At 42.2% G+C, this 17,483-nt stretch overlaps 1 protein-coding gene across 1 annotated transcript in view; it reads right to left on the bottom strand.

Annotated features, from left to right (window-relative positions):
- Nucleotides 1-4,719: 4,719 nt before the first annotated feature.
- Nucleotides 4,720-17,483, bottom strand: part of PRKCSH (PRKCSH beta subunit of glucosidase II) — a 43,863-nt gene continuing 31,099 nt past the window's right edge. Inside the window, exons 12-17 of the mRNA XM_063294426.1 lie at nucleotides 13,087-13,156; nucleotides 8,452-8,541; nucleotides 7,727-7,801; nucleotides 6,715-6,814; nucleotides 5,439-5,575; nucleotides 4,720-5,208 (exon numbers count right to left, since the gene is read on the bottom strand). Coding sequence (XP_063150496.1) covers nucleotides 5,444-5,575; nucleotides 6,715-6,814; nucleotides 7,727-7,801; nucleotides 8,452-8,541; nucleotides 13,087-13,156 — 467 coding nt within the window. The 3' untranslated portion in view covers nucleotides 4,720-5,208; nucleotides 5,439-5,443. The remainder of the gene's footprint in view (nucleotides 5,209-5,438; nucleotides 5,576-6,714; nucleotides 6,815-7,726; nucleotides 7,802-8,451; nucleotides 8,542-13,086; nucleotides 13,157-17,483) is intronic.

The raw sequence follows: 17,483 nt of genomic DNA on the forward strand, positions 1-17,483 counted from the left end.
TTACTGAGAAACTATTCCGTTTGAAAGGGTTAGTTTTTTGAGAAAATAAAGCAGTTCTTTCTTTCCTGTTAAACAGTGTTCAAACAGTTAAAAGTAGATTTCCTAACTGCTGAAATTTAAAAAGTTGGATGTTTATCCCCATTAAAAACAGATTTGAAAGCTTGCATAATAAAGCCCTCAAGAGAAGAATATCATGTCATACTCCTTGTTTTTAACTAGAAAGTGTGCTGTAAGAATATACTTTTCTCCTCCATTTGGTCAGTTTCATGACTGATTAAAAACAACTTTAGCAACAGTTAATTTTTACATCTAAACCGCCCCAAATGTTCTGGAGAACTCAGCTCAGAAGTCAGTTAAAGAGCACATATGTGACTTTTCAGCCAAAAGCCTGGGCTTAGTATGTTTGAACCAGAGGGGTTGCCATTAAAAATATTATTTGACAAACCTTAGTTACAAATGCTGGCTCGTGCAGGTCCCAAACTCTGGCTGCTTTGCAATCAGGTAAGACAGAAAGGCTGATGGTTTGGTTAAAGAGATAATTGCACCCTGTGAACTTACGGTGTGTCCAGACATAGCCGCTGCGTCTTGGAGCAGCTGCCCTACAAAAGGGAGATGCCCAGAACAGCCCTTCCTGCAGATGTTGGACAGTTCCCACTACCCTTGATAGCAGGTCAGGCTAATGGGCTTATCTGGAAGCTCAACTCCTGCCCATGCTGTGCAGCCATCCAGTGTGGCAAATAGGCCCAGACATGCTCTTTACATTGGCTCCTGCTGGCGCTGCACTCTGCCCCCCCACCCCCGACCCTTAATGTCTTAGTGAGAAACAGCCATAGCTTACTCATGGCACATGTTCAGATTAGTGCATGTGCAGAAATGCTGAAGTCACTGATTAGCACAAAACCTGCTGTGCCAAATAGATTGTAAACACAGGTTTGCTTTGTGTGTCATAATGCCAATGTTTTTAATATATAACAAAATGGAAGCCATTTTGCTTTTCATCTGGACAACAGGCTATTGCAGTCAATTAATGGCACATAAAACAAGCGTTTTTAATAATGCATAGCAGGGAGTACTTCACAAAAGGATTTTTATTACAAAAATGTGCATTACAAGCATAACTGTACTCTCATTCAAGAAGTGGAGGTGTTTCTCAGTGCCCTTCAAGCAATAGCTTGAGCTGTTTGTGCAGTTAACCAGGCTTAGAAGGGAATGGCTAAGACTGCCCATCTATCTCTGGTGCCTTAGAGATGGTCAAAATAGGAAGGGTCACCTCTTTTTAAATTTGGAACAAAGACGACAGGTAATTTTCAGGTTGTTCTTAAAAATAATGTCACAGCAGTACAGTGCTTGCCTGGTCCCCATTTTTCAATATACCCCAATACCCAAGGTTAGACCTTCAAAACAAGGAAGATGTGAAATGGATATTTGGACATACAGTAACCAAAACACAGCCTTAGGCTTCTTTGCCATCTTTTGAAATTACTTCTGTGCTTAAAGAGCTGTTAATGAACTGGAGCCATCAAGTTAAGCTGCATACTGGCATTCACAGCTACTAGTAGCAGGGCCTTTGCCACCAGTTTCAGTTGCGTGATCCACCTGCTTTGCCGCTGGTCAGATCCTACTAAATGTCTAACCCTGCAACCTTATTCTGCATTGCAACAAGGGCATTTAGTGGCAAACAAAACTTTCTTTTAGGATCTGTTGATTACCAAACAGCTACAGCAATCTAGCCTTCTCAAGTGTATTTTTTTCAAGTAGCAATAAGTGCCAGTTTGAGTTTACTAAAAAGTGAAGTGGCTTGATTATGGATTGAATCAAGGCAGGGAGGAAAATAGAGCATTTTGCCTGGTGGCATCAGAGCAGGGAGAAGGGCTCATGAGACGTCCTTACTGTTTGCTAGGAAAATTTACTTCCAGTGGTGGGTCAGGGTGCAACATTGAAGGTAGCAGAGGGTTAAAGAATTGTCTGTTGTCATGGCGAGTTCCTAATAACTTTTACATGCCCCCTAGCCTCCCACCAATGTATTTAGTCATGGGGTATGGCGGGGCTCAGGGGAGAAAAGGATAGGTCTGGAGTGCCTGGCCCCCAGAGCTCCTTTAAGCTTCACACTTACGTATTGGGACAGTTTTTAAAAATATATTTAAAAAAAACCATGAGAGTCAGTTGATGTGGGAAAGGTTAAAAAACTGTAAAAAAATGACACTTTGCATTTAGTTTAGACTATTTATTACTGGGATTTCAGGCACGGTGGCTGTATGAAACTTTTACATGGAATTGTTTAATTATTTGTACTTTTCATGCCAGAAAATAAAAAGTTCAGAATCTTATGGGGGTCTGTGTCTCATATTGAATTCTAGCAAGTTCCATGGAGCTGTATTTCCACAAGGCACTGATCTGTATGAATTGCCCTTCTTCACTTTTGTCTTATTTGGAACAGAAAAATAAATTGTGTGTGCTCTCTGATTCTTACACTCAGCTCTACTCTTGAAGACTGACAACAAATGATGGCTTGCTCAATATACAGAACTTACATCAGAGCCCACTGTTGTTCCAGTACTTCAAATGTAAGCAGGCGTGGAAAAGTGTCTACTACATCACAAAGAACAGCCTCAGCTGAATTTTAAGACCTGGTTCTCCAGGTACAATATGTAACAGTCACAGCAATCTTGTTAACATTGCTTGGAAGTCTCTGACATCTATGCCTCCAACAAGCTTTGCTACTTTTCACCTATTTTTGCTATTAAACGGAGAAATAATTTATACCAAGGTTGTTGTTTTTTTCCCAGGTCAGAGTAGATTAGCAGGTCTAATGCTTCCTCAGAATCGGGAAGAGAATAGCTGTGGGAAGGTCTGCGGGATCCAAGGAGGAGAAAAGTCAGTGTTAGGTTACTCCCTGTGGAGCACTCTGCCCACTGAGGGGAACTTCAGGCATCCTAAGATACCAGGGACATCCATAAGATTGCTGATCCCTGGCTGAGTTCACACAATACATTGATTACAAGCTAGCCAACCATATTGCCCTTGTACGTTGTGCAAGACAGCCAGTTTGGTGTAGTGGTTAAGGTATCAGGCTAGAAACTGGGAGACTGTGAATTCTAGTTTCCCTTTAGGCACAAAGCCAGCTGGGTGATCCTGGGCTAGTCACTCTCCCAGCCCTAGGAAGGAAAACTGCAGGGACTTGTCCAGGCAGTCACCAGGAATCAAGACCTACTCAAAGGAACCAAAACAAAAAACAAAAAACAACCCCAAGCTAATCAGTGTGGTGGGTGGGTTGGTAGTTTGGTGTATTGTGTAAAACTCAGAACACTGGGTTAAATCCATAAATCCTGGTTAAAACAATGGGAAACCCTGATGGAGTAGCACAATACAAATATCCCTTTTGTAATGTAAGCCTGGCTTTCTAGCATTATTGGGAGGGCAATAATGCCAGAACAGTAGTGAAATTTATGTTAGTAGTGACAGGCCAAAGGGTCTTTCTCCTGGATCTGATACTTCCCTGTCCTTAAACATTCTGATACAGAAAAAATAAATTATGGCATACACTGATTAGTTGGGGCCACAGAAAAGATCAGGCATAGAGGTTCTTCCTGCTACAGAAATATGTCTTCCTATTATAAAAATCTCATTAGCATACTGAGTGGCACATCTGGAAACCAAGGACTACCTTCTATTTTCTCAAACACTGAAGCAATAAAGAAAAGCTCAGAGATGGTAACTTAGCTCTGCCCCTTGCCTATCTGGAGAGATGTAGAACTCATGGTTCAATCTCAGAGCCCTCAAATTAGTTGTATTTGTGAGAGGAAAGGAAGAGAACTGCCTTACTCACCATCCTTTGCTGATCAGAAACTGTTTCAAATGAACACACATGGCTAAAGCCATAAGCTATGGCTAAACCTGCTGGTATCATTCAGATACGTGAGACCAACTTCTGTAATCCCTTATTACTTACCTTGCCAGCTAAGACAGAAAAAGCCCAAAATACCTGGAGGACACCTAGTTGTCTGTCTCTGACATCAGTTACTTCAATTTAAAGTCTGCTCTCACCACCAGTGGAAAATGCCTCCATAACCCAACAGGAAATGGCAGAGCAGGAAACAATTTTTCTCACGCAAATAGCCTCTAATGTGCTCAATGTGAAAACTCAGAATCTCCTTCCTTCCCAACCCACTAGTCCAGCAGGGATATGAAGGCATATAGTAAAAATGTAGGGCCTTTTGTGAGAGGCTCTGCCTGCCCCCACCCACCCAGCCCCAGAAAGCAGCAGATGCTTTTTTGAAGAAGGGCTCAGATAGAAAACAATGGGGGCTGGGAGAGAAAGAGCCTCTGTTTTGTTATGGAAATGGTTGGGCTTTGACAGCAATCAAGGAGAGCAGGTGAAAGGCACCAGCTTTTCCCTCCCTCCCCCTCCCATCTTTATCAACAGAGGAAGCCCAGAAGAGCTTGGGAGGCCTTGTTCCCCAAGGACCCTGGGGGTGGGCAGAGAAGAGGCTGGCCTGTTGGCTGTAACCCACATCTCCCTATCGCCATTAATGCTTTTCGGCAGCTTCAGGGGAGGGAGATGCTGTGTGTGTGTATCGCTGATACCAGCTGGCCTAAACAGGCCATGTTTAGGCCATAGCTCCTTAATGCAATCCAGCTCACCCCCACCTTCCATTCCATAGAAACAGAGAAGACAGAAGGGACTGTTTCTTTATTGGATGGGAATGTTTTTTTTTCCAGATAAAAAAGAGGCGGTGATTTGTGTTCCCTCTTCCTTCTTTCCCTGTCCAAAATTTCAGACTCAGTGGAAATTTGGCTCAGACCAAGGCCAGCAGGGAAAAGCTTCAGGTAGACAGTTTTGAGGTCTCTCCACTATGGGTGAGAAGTAAATGCATCTCCTCCTCCATAAAAGCCTCCAATCTTGGAGTGGAGGAAGCCTTCTGCCAGCAGAACAAAGGGCCAGGTAGTTGTGTAGTCCTAGGTGGACGTGTTCAGGGTGGATGACACCTGGTCACAACTGGATGGATGGGGAAAAAGACTTGGGTCCCAGTAGCTGACAGGAAAAATGTAAGTTTTTCAAACCTCAAAGTCCACTGGGCCAGAGTAACGTTAACTGTTGGAATCCATGAACAGCAGATCTTGGGGCAAAACGTGTGGCGAATTCTACAAAGTTGCTTGGAATCATATGAATAAAAATCTGGTTTCTCTGGCAGGGGTGGCTGTGCACAGCTGCAAGAAGGAAATGGCAGACAGGAGAATGAGTCAAGAAGACAAAGATGGAAACAACAATGGTCCTTTTTCAATACAGTCTTTGAACTGAAGGGCTTAGCGTTGAAGGGTAACATTCACCCAAATGCCCAGTCAGAAGGAAGGTGAATCTGACTTGAAGCATGTCTGTCCTTTCATGATCCCTCACAGCTATTAAGCAAAGAATGTGGGTCTAAGCTGATGCAACTCACCTCTCTCAGAGCTCATCGTGGTTGAGATCTTTTGGCTCATGGCAAGCTGCTGGGGTAACAAACTCCATTGAGTACTCGCAGCGGCTCGGCTCTGTTGTGGATGTGATTATTGTCTCCTTGCCACAGGAAAGCTTCACCTTAGTAGGAGAAAAATCAGAACAAATGCCATTGCCTCTTAAACCTTACTGTAATTCAGGCCAGCAATTAAAGAAGAGACTGACTCCCCATTTATCCCACAAGATACTACAAACAGTATAAGTAACTAGCCCCAGGATATCAGCACACATTTGAACCTACTGCCCCATTCTGACCAATGATATAATATACTGGCTTCTTATCAGTATATTTCTTACTGTTGTTCCTCATAGAGAAAAATTACTCATTCCCAAATCTTTATCGAGCAATACTGAAAGGATGTAAGAAAGGTTCAGTTTTCTCAGCCAGCAACATTTCAGGCAGCAGGTGGTGTGTGTGTGTGTGTGTGTTGCATGTTGGCTGACTATCCTCAAAAGAGCTCTCCCCTTGCACATAAAGCAAAAACTAGCATATGACAGAGATAGCTGTGCTGAATTCTGTCATGACACACTCCTTTTCTAAGAACAGTAAACTGTTCTTAGCAAGATAACATTCAAAACATTCTAGCTGTTACAATCAGGAAGCCCCATGTCCACTTCCTTACAACTCAAGATGAAAATTGCCCACTAAAAGAGGATTTGTTTCCCACATTCCACTGGCTGAGGGATAAGCCTCTGCTGCCCAGCACATAATCTACTAGCAAACAAGCAAAATAGCTGATTTACGCTTTTGTCAGGGGGAAAAATATAATCTGTGCTGCAAGTCTCACCAAACTGCCACGGAGGAAGGCGGCAGGGATAATCTCAAGCAGGAGAGACCAGTCCAATCCAGAACTTGAAGTAAAACTCCTGATCTGTTTAATTTTTCAAATTACTAATGCAAGGAAGGCATGATCCCCTCCTCCCATCTTCACCATCCAACCTCTCTAGCTGGTTCTCTGTACAACTGCCAGCCCAGCCACAGCCCATTCGTTTTCTACCATGTTCCAACAGCGTGTTTTATGCTTGCTTCACTGCAAGTGTGCACATGCCTTCACTATATGGGATCAGGAGATGACATTTAATGGGCCTGCTTGGAGGTACAACATTTGATGGAATTCAGAATTCTGAAGTCTATGAAAGTCAATATTCTTCCAAGTCCACAACTATTGGCTTCCCATAAAGTTCAGCTGTACCCATTTTGCCCCACTGAAAGAACTCACCATTGTAGATCGATTGGGGCCCTGCCAACAGCCTGTGCCATGCTCATACTTCATGATGCTGAATTTGTTATCATCTGAACCAGCCCAGGATCCCCATGTACTGGAAAGAAAACAAGGCAGTCAATGCACCAAACCAGATCTTGCCAACTGTAATCCAGGAAGTTTGTGTACAGTGAGAAAAACAGACACAACTCAATCAAGAGAAAGACATTTCAAGGTTACCCAATTTCAAGGGCCAGGAGAAAATTTGGGATGCATATACATGCTGCTCTTCCCCCTATCAAGTGAGGTTAGGTCATGAGAGGTAACTGTTTACAGACAGAAAAGGCTGAGGATAAGTATTTTAAAAACCTCACAACATATTTAGTGAATGGTTCTTTCCCAGTTTAATGGAGAAAATATTTTTATCCTGACACTACAGGTAGTCCTCGTTTAGCGACAACTGGGACCGGCAACTTGGTCGCTAAGTGAAACAACTGTGACTGTGCTTATGGTCTTCCTTCAGTTTTCCTTTGCTTTACAGACCTGCAAAGGTCAGAAATGTGAGGATTGGTCGTAAAGTTACTTTTTCATCACTGCTGTAACTGCAAACGGATGCTGTACGAGGCAGCCGCTAAACAAGGACTACCTGTAAAGGGAAATTTTCTTAATGTATATACTTATAAAATGAATACATAGCACATATATAAAGTGTCCATTGTGCTTTAAATATGTGACTCCTGATGCAACTATTACAACTGCCTTCCAAAATAGGTTAGTTGTACCCTTCCTTTCCAAAGATTGGGTTGGGGGCCGGGGGAGGAAAACTAGGTCAGAGTTTGATATGCTTAGGACTTCAGGCAGAAGCAAAGCTCAAACTAGGGGCTTTCTAATTTATTGCTCAGCCTCTTAGCCACTACACCAGATCACCTCTCCATTTAGTTCAGGAAGCAGATGACATCTGGTTGCTATAAGCAGCGTGGATGCTATGCCCTCAATTCTCAAAGGGGGTAACAGCATCAAGGCGTCTTACCCAAGGCTAGTCTCTGAGCTGCCATGCTTAGGTTTTTGAGACACTCTGTTAAAGGGGCAGAGACGATAAATATATCTGGAAAAAGAAAAGAGCGCAAAAGTCATGCATATGGTTCCTTGTAAGATGGTTTCCATACCCCTCACAACAAGCAAACCAATTTGCTTCTAAGACTGATCATGAACATGCCTTAGCCATTAGTCCATCAAGTAAAAGCACCATTCCTGGGACTCTCTTTTTTCCCCATCTCAGAATTAGGCAATTACAGGAGTTAGCCACTGTTAATACTTGTATAAAACATCTACCAACTTTAAAATCAATTAAGGGCCAATAAAATTGAGATTGTGAGTTGCCTTTGCAATGGTTTGCTAGAACCCCATGTAGGCTGCATCCTTGAGTTGAGTATCCTGCAAACACTTCCAGAATTGGTGAAAGCTAAGAAACAAACCTTGCACCTACATGCCTGGTTATAGATAGGTCAGCTCACTTTCATTAAGATGCAACTCTCATATTTACCTCTGATGCGGTAGGAGCACTAGGTCAGCTCAATAATCCCATATGAATAACTATTTACTACCGCTCAGAAGGACTGCACCTGGTAAAATATCACTACATTCTGCAGTGCTTGAGGGAGATAGATAATCAAAAGAGATGTAAACGTCGCTGAACCGAGGAGAGAGAGCACTCCCAACCGAAACACAGTTCGATAGAAGGGTATAGGCACCTACTCATTAGTGGTGAGTTCATAGCACTGGCCATACAAATAAGAAAATTCTCCATTTGGACCAAAATCAAAGGAGATTTCTTTCTCTAGGCTCCTGGAAAAACAAACAAGCAAACAAAAAATAGAGGAACAGGAAGACATTGTTAAAGAAAAACAAATGTATACATAAAAAAAACAAGATATATTGCTGATGATACAATTGTGATGATTACAGTTTTAGGAACATTGCTAGGTCCATTTAACAGAATACAGTATGATTTCCCAAATATCCAAAAGGAAATTCCATGTTTCAAACCCTTTCCAGTTCAATTCTCCTTGATAGCCAACTCCTTCAAAACAGTGCTGAAGTTGTATTCAGACAGCGGCAGACCTTTATAGACACCCAACTAACTACGTGAAGTACTCATTGATGTATGAGATAAAACAAAGTGGCTGGAGAGGAAAGAAAACTGACAGTTTTAGGGAGGGAGGTTCAGAGCCATGTGGATGGGTGGGGGGGGGACCAAGGGGATGCAAAGAGCAGGAAGTGAAAAAAGAACTACAGGCATCAAGGAAGGCTTTTGAGAAAGATGTGTATTTTGAAGAAAGATGAAAGGCAAGCAGTGGACTTCTCTCAGTTGCAGGGGGAAGGGGGAGAGAGGGAGAGTTGCAACAGGCCACTCTTAACCTGCTGCATTTCACCAAAACGTGAGAAAGGGGAACTTCCTCACACTGAGCCGAATCAACAAATCACTTTGGGGTACTGGCCACTCTGACTGGCACAACTTTTCAAGAGCTTGCACACTGTGCTCAGCCACCAACTTTAAGATGCACAGAGGGGGAACAAAGTTGAGCATCAGCCTCTTTCATCCACTACAGGCCTCAAGCATGAACATGGCACCTGTCCACCCCAACACCCAGAGAGTGGTGAAAGGAAGGCTTCACCTGCATCAATAATCAAAGCCCTTTTTGCTCAAACTCTCCCTTTAGAGCTACCGTATCTGGGTTGTAAAAATCCAGGCAATCACTAGAGGGCAACAAGGAGGTAGAGCTTTCTGTATCTCTTTGCTTTCATCTAGTGGTCATCTGGATTTTTTTGGCAGCTCAGATCTTATAGCCTGATCTTTGTCAAGAATCTGCCTTTGTTTCTTGCCCTTATCATCTGTGTGCAGACCCGTGGGACCCCACAGAGCAGCAAGAAGACATGTTGGGGAGGCTGAATCCCATGGTTACCGCCCTGTCACCAAGGCTACCCCTAATTATGGGTCTCTCTCCCAGGCACACAGATGGATGCAAAGCTCTTTGTTTGATGAAAGACCTGCCCTTAGCTAATGCTTTGCCCCAGTCAGATGGAAATAGCTTTCAGGAAGAAGGAAGCATATTCCTCTTCCCTGGGCAAAACTAATTCTGTTTTTCATTCTTCAGAAGCCTGATATCCTTCCCTTCCTCTATCTTGTACACCCAAGCCAAGCTGGCAATCTGTCATGGCAGAGCTTGCTCGTGGTATGCACATGGATTCTTTAACCCAGTCTTGAGGGAAGAGCCTTCAGCTATGCTGCCTCTCTGCCAGGTACAGCCCCGCCTGTCACAAGGAACAGCAGCAACCCTGTGCTGGGAGGTGAACAGTTTAACTCTGAGGAAAAGATGTTTGGTAACCCTAAAAAGTGAGCTTCAGGCATCCAACTTCCAGGAGGAGGATAGGGAAGGGTGTCTTTCATTCCCCAAAGAGAAAAACTGCTTTGAAAAATGACACCAACAAAACAGGTCTCAGCTGCTTCTCACAGCTTCCATTAACTGCTTGCTTAGCTAACAGATCCTCTTTGCCCCCCCCCCCCACTTAAAAGCTTTCCTAATGGGCCACACCAGAGAACTCCCTGGAGTGGGGAGGGGCAGGTTGTGCTGCAGCTACAGCTGAGTTATGGCTGGATGGAAATCACCCCATCAACAGCCAATTTTAAAAGACTTCAATTAAGGCTCTTGCTTTGCACCTGCCATTGCAAGCCACTTTCTCCCCAAGGTCATGATCCAGCATCTTGCTTGCACTCCCTCAGATGACAAAATGCTCTCCCCATAACTCCTTCAACCATTTTCTCTTTGGATATTTAAGCAGAGCACCAGGGACAAGGGTTCTAGCCTAGTATTCTCCTTGACACACTAGTTTTCTCTATGCAGGGGAGGAGACCTTGGTATGAACACTTACCTGCCAATGGACATAACAGTGGCTTTCATGTGACTTTATAAAAAACTTTGAAATGGAAATTATAGAGAGAAACAGAAACTCTGCTACTGCAGGACCTGAAGGCCCATATCCCCAAGGGTTCCACAGATGGGACTCAGCAAAGCAGAGCCCTAGCTACCCACCTTGGTCATTAGCTCTGCTACACAAAAAGCTGGGCTACCTTTGATGGAGACAAAGCAGTCTGCATCTCTTCGCTTAAGAAGCCCATACTCCGGGGTGGAGACATATGTGTATTGCTGTTTATTCGTTTAGTCGCTTCCGACTCTTCGTGACTTCATGGACCAGCCCACGCCACAGCTTCCTGTCGGTCGTCAACACCCCCAGCTCCCCTAAGGTCGAGTCTGTCACCTCTAGAATATCATCCATCCATCTTGCCTTTGGTTGGCCCCTCTGCTTTTTGCCTTCCACTCTCCCTAGCATCAGCATCTTCTCCAGGGTGTCCTGTCTTCTCATTATGTGGCCAAAGTATTTCAGTTTTGCCTTTAATATCATTCCCTCAAGTGAGCAGTCTGGCTTTATTTCCTGGAGGATGGACTGGTTTGATCTTCTTGCAGTCCAAGGCACTCTCAGAATTTTCCTCCAACACCACAGTTCAAAAGCATCTATCTTCCTTCACCCAGCAACCCAGTTTTTGCACTTTCTTTTTTCACCTTCATCATAAGGCTCCTCAGTTCCTCCTCGCTTTCAGCCATCAAAGTGGTATCATCTGCATATCTGAGATTGTTAATGTTTCCTCCAGCGATTTTAACCCCAGCCTTGGATTCCTCAAGCCCAGCACATCGCATGATGTGTTCTGCGTACAAGTTGAATAGGTAGGGTGAGAGTATACAGCCCTGCCGTACTCCTTTCCCAATCTTAAACCGTTCCGTGGTCTGTTCTTACTGTTGCTGCTTGGTCGTTATACAGATTCTTCAGGAGGCAGACAAGATGACTTGGTATCCCCATACCACTAAGAACTTGCCACAATTTGTTATGGTTCACACAGTCAAAGGCTTTAGAATAGTCAATAAAACAGAAATAGATGTTTTTCTGACACCCCCAACAGCCTGTGCTGGCGGCAACTATATTTAAGATGCATTCAAACTATAGAAAAGCTGATGTACAGGATTCATCCTTCTCTAGTGACATTTCTCTCTCAGTGGAATTTTTGCTAGAAATTATACAACGTACAGTTCCACGGGTAAAGGAAACTGTTTAAAAAAATTAACTAGAAAGGACTGGCTGATTGAGTTGATCAGTGTTTGAACTGGAACAAATCCGTATTCACTTACTTGCATACATATACAATTGTTTTCAGGATGAAGTGGGAAAGAGGCTTGAAATTAAAAGCACAGCCAGAAAGGCTGCATTTAGAGGATCCAATATATCTTGTATTATGCTTCTCGGGTTCATTCCACTGGGAGGAGGAAGAATCTCCCAAAATAAAACTTCCCCCAATAGCTAAAAATGAAGTGTCTATCACCAAGGTCAACCAAGCTAAGCATGCCGAGGTCTCCCATCTGCTCCCTGAAGCAACCCTCCCAGCCTAAGAGCTCAGGAGTGGTGTGATTACTGCAATAATTATGTATGCAATCAATAGGAGACAGCTTGAAATTTATTTCTGGCTTCCATCCTTTCCCCTCCCCCACTTGAGACCTTGGGAGAAAAAGATGTGACTCGAATGACAAAACAGTGCCCAACCCCCCCAGAGCAAACCTTTTCATCTTTATGGAAAATTCAAATTGAATATCCAAGTTAAGAAGCATCAAGGTAGCAAGAAACAATAGAGAACATCAGGACTAAGAGAGGACTATAAAAATCAGTTTGTTCTTTTAATGTTCTTAGTCCCACCCACCCACTCACCCCCCAGGGTAGAATTCATGTTGATATTTTCAGCTCATGAGTCCTCCAATATTCACATTGCTGGGTTCCTAGAAAGAAAAAAAAATGGCACCTCCCCATCCAGATTAACAGTGAGTGAACAGGAGAATACAAAGGGAAGATGGGAGGACCAGCTCTCCAGAAAAGGTTATGAAAACAAGGTGGCTCTCTCAGTTGGCTACAAGCAAGCGGACAAATCTAGCCAAACTTTTGGATTCCTGGGGATCAGCCAGGAGTCACAAATGCCAGAAACTAGTGGGAGGCAGTGTGACAGAAGCTAATAGATGGGCTTCCAGATTACCTATAGGGAAAACTGTCACTTTCTGAACTGCTCAAGAACATAATGAGTCAGAAGATTGGTACTAAATTTGAAAGCCTTGGTGGGTGTCACTGAAGCAGGCTTGGGTATCTATTATTGAGGGATTGAGCGGCAGGAGGGTAAGATGCACCAGGAACACATACAAAGTTGGGCAAAGAAGCAACATGGATGTTCTTCATGCTCTTATTCACAGAAGCCACCACCCAGTTGAATAGTTATAGTTTTTCTCTCCAAAGTCCTACCTGATTGATTCCTCCATTTCTTTCAAGGACTTCTCCACCTCTTCAAATTGTTCTCGGGCCTTCTGGGCAGCTGGAAGACAGACAGAAACTAAGACTGGCTGCAAAATTGAATAAAATAATTATTTACATTTGTTTCTCCACATAATTCCCTTCTAGGCAGTAGCACTGGTGCCTGGATAAATCACCGTACTATATTACTATTTCACAGAGAGCAACAGTAGGTGGGAGGGAATGTATAAAACTGAAAGCATTTTCATGACAGCAAGCCCTCGAACTGCCACATTTTCATTTTCAGTTATTTGTTCTTCTTGCTATTTAAACTAATTAAGTATCATAGCCAGCAGAAAGGGGAGGCCAGTATAGGCCAGTATTCATCCCATTTCATAGTGGACAGATTTCACAGTGAACAGCTGAACCTGGGAACACAGCTCTGTCATTTGGGGAATGTGCAAGTCTGACTCAAGATCATTTATTGGAGTGATTAATGTCTACTTTGCAAGTTTATTCCCTCTTCACCTTCAGCCTTTCCAAACCTAGTGCTTTTACATCTTCTTCTAGCCTCAAACTACATGACTAAAGTGGAGTCCCAAGCATTTTGAGGGCAGCAGAATGGGAAAGGAGAAATAGAGTGCATCTTCTTTAATTCTTAAGAACCAGGAACTGCTTTGCATGTTTCAAATGCAAGCAAAAAAGAAAGAACAAATGACTTAAATTTCCTCTCTTCACACCACTGGGTCTTGTCCAAAGGAAGTAAGGAAGACAATGTAAGAAACAATAGATTTGCTACTCTGATTCAGGCTATTAATAACTATGCGAAAGGACCATTCCCTTCTTATTGGAAACCAAGAGCTCACAGCTGGCCAGTTTCCATACTCCTGGGACACAGTTTAAGAGGAGCACAGGGGTTCTCCTCATCTCTGCCCGTGGCAGAAGGGAACGAAGCTATGGAGAAAGGCAAAGGGATGTGCTTCAGCATTCAAAGACATGTATTGACCTTGCAACTACAGGTCCATGTTTTCTTCATTTCACTTCTGTATTAGTGGTATCTGTTGAGTTATTCTCCAAGCCATGCATTTTTGGATAGACCAACAAAATTAAAACCTAAAGCAATTTTCCAAAGTTTAACACACAGTGCTCTAGCTACTTTAAGAAATTATGTCTGATTGGTTTCTTTTCTTCTCCCTACCCAATTCCTTACTAATTCTGTACTCGTATCTTACGGATGGGTTTGAGCAGACAGCTTGATTAGGTCATCTCTATACAGCACTTGACAAATTATAGATACTTTAGCAGTGATAAACAAGAATGAACTACATGGCATCATCATCAAGGAACAGAATAAGCAAACAAAAAAGCCATCAGACTGAAGGCCTAGGAAAAATTCTTCCCCTGTTTATGTAGTTTGAAATTGGGGCATCACCACTGAAAAGCCTCCATCTTGAATCACGTTCTGTCACTTTTGATGGCAGGAAGACCTGGATAAATTAGCTGAACTGGATTTAATATATGAGGAGGCTCATCTGGAAGACAATGGTCCTTCAGATGCTCCAGTTGTTAAAGCTATTTTGAATGGTGCTTGGAAATAAATTGAAAACCAACACACAAGAAGTGTTGCCATTATGCTTGGTCCTACTCAGTAACCCAACTGCTGTGTTTGTACCAGCTCCACTTCTGAATAGCATCCAATAGCAGCATTAAATACAATGCATTCCAAGAAACCAAACAAGATGTTACTAGAACTTGGATAATTGTAGCACCTACATTTTTTGCAACTACCCCATGAAAAACAATCTTGTGGTATTAGACTGCAGGTCCATTTAGCAGAAACCTGTCTAGCACAACTGATAAGGTTACCTAGGGAGGGATCTTTCCCAGCCCTGCCAGATTTTTAACTGAAGGGCCTAAGGATTGAATCTGGGGCATCATGTATGCAAGCTCCTCTATTACTGAGCCCGAACAACCTTTAATAAACCAATGGGTGTTTGTGTCTTGCATAATGGGCATGTTATGCAAAACATGGTTCATACAGAGTGGAAAAGTATAAGAATATTTCCCTCATTTTATGTTAGCATGTGCCTGAACTTTTGAGGCCAATTATAGGCTGAAATTCAAAATATATGAAAAAATAAGAGAAGCCAAAACAACTTTCTGTTTTGCAAAATATTTGAGAGAGAGAGAATAGAGAGAGAGAGATGGAAATGTTACAAGTTGGTGAATAATTTGGTATTATTCCAAGTAAGCAGTGGTTTAAAAGCTAGGCCCTGAGATAGAAGAGAGTTGTCCAAGGAGCTTCTTGGAAACCACTGGGTGGCTAGACAGAGAGTTTAAATTAGAAGACTGCAGCTTATGGCCCCCAAAACCTTGGGTGCAAGCCAGAGACACGCTGAAAGTTGTCAAGGAATTATATTCTTTAATAGGAAACAGGAGGTAAATGATTATGGGGAGAAATCATATTACTGTACCTACTAAATTTTAATTAAATCCATATTTAGATTTTGTCTTGGCTCCACCACTTTTGCTAAAATGCTGTTCAAAAGCTATGTCTACCCCTTTGCCCCAAATGATTTTGCACTGTTGGAATGCCTGGCTACTCCCAAAAAATCAAGGGAACTATATTGTTAGGGAGGGAGTAGAATATGGTGAAACCATCAGCCATAGAGGATACTTTTTTTCCCCACAGCTCTGATTAAGAATGTGGGTTATGAATCCAGAACTGAACTTCCAAATTATCACTCTTCTCTGTACCCCTCTTAATGCAAACGTTCTATACAAGTAAAACCAATAAATCTATTTTTATCATGAAATTCAATTTGTCTATTAAACAACTGATAGAAAGCGAGATGGACAAATTGACTTCTTTGATTAGAAAAAGGTCATTATTGACATTCATCAATGACTGGGAACCCCTTATGGACTTTTTGCACAAGAAAGAGAATGATTTTGTGATTTATGGTTTTGATGATTAGAAAGAATAGGTTATAGAAAGAAGGGAATTACAATGAAATTGGAGAGAGTGGTTTGATTCAGAATTGTGTGTATAACTGCTGAGAGGGATATCAGAAGCCATTTCTTTATATATGCTTTCTGGGGGTTTTTCTTTTCTTTTTTCTATCTTCTTTTCTCTGGTTTTTTTCTTTTCTTTTTCACACTTACTTTGCTATGCATTTTTCTGTGAATGTATTTCTTATTATCTATCTAAAATCCCTTAATAAAAATTATTTAAAAAGAAATAAACTGAGCAGGAAGTATAAACCCCAAATCTTGGTCTTTTGGATTGGACTTGGCACCTTCTTCATCAATGACTGCCTCTTATATTTAGACTCTTCCTGGGGAAAAGATGGTTGGATCCCTAATACCAATTTTACAGCTCTGATATTGCCTAACCTTTCAGTTTAAAATAAAATAGCACCCCTATCTATCTCCCCTGCTCCCTCCATGTATCCATATCCAGCATCAAGACCAAGTATTTGTGCAACCAATAATTCTGTTATTTCTCAGGAAGAATTCATTATCTTGGATACACCAATGCCACCTAGTGGATATCAGGAGAAGCAACAAGCTTAATAATCACCTTCAGTCATGAGCCAGTGACCAAAAAGATAACGAACTCCCTTCCATATTTCAGGAATATTGAGTGTGAGATTAAGATTTCATAGAGCAGGACCTGTAATGGAAATTTTCAATCCCCTAAAACAAAAGGCTATGTGCAAAAAAACTAGCAGATGATAATGTTGTTGGGGTAAGAATTCTTATAATCATAGTTTCTTGATTCAGTCATGATCAGAAGTCATCATCATGACAAGTTTATTAAAACAAGGTATGTTATTTCTCAACCATGCTACTGTTATTTTTCTCTTCCTCCAATCAATCAAGCAATATTAAAGCACCTCAGCTTTTCCTGCCCAGGCAAACCCAAAACATATATAAAATTAACCCAGCCATTGTTAAGGGCTAGATCTGATCTATCTATCTCAAATTTTCCTTGAGGCCAAATGTATCACCAAATCAAAATTTTAACTGAGCTATTGCTCTGGGTGCATGTATTATTCTGCTCTACTTACAGAATCCAACTATCTTCATTTAGAACAAAAAATAAAAGCTGAGCTTTTCGTTTCAAAGCTGTTTGGTGGTGTATATGCAAGTTAGGCTCCCCAATACCTTCCCAAACAGCCAGACTGATGAAAATTAGAGAAAACCCAGTGCTGATATATGAACTGCAACACATGAAACTGAGGATAAAATATCATATTTCTTAGATCCAATGCTAAATCATCACATACTCAGGGTAAAGCTAGTAGCAGAACACTCCTTTTAAGCTGCTGGAGCCACTTTAAGCAGCCAACTCTGACTACTGATTGCCCTTTGCTTCCTGGATATGTGAGATCTGAGAAATGGTG

The sequence above is a fragment of the Candoia aspera genome, chromosome 2 (genome assembly GCF_035149785.1).
Source record: "Candoia aspera isolate rCanAsp1 chromosome 2, rCanAsp1.hap2, whole genome shotgun sequence".
NCBI classification, from domain to species: domain Eukaryota; kingdom Metazoa; phylum Chordata; class Lepidosauria; order Squamata; family Boidae; genus Candoia; species Candoia aspera.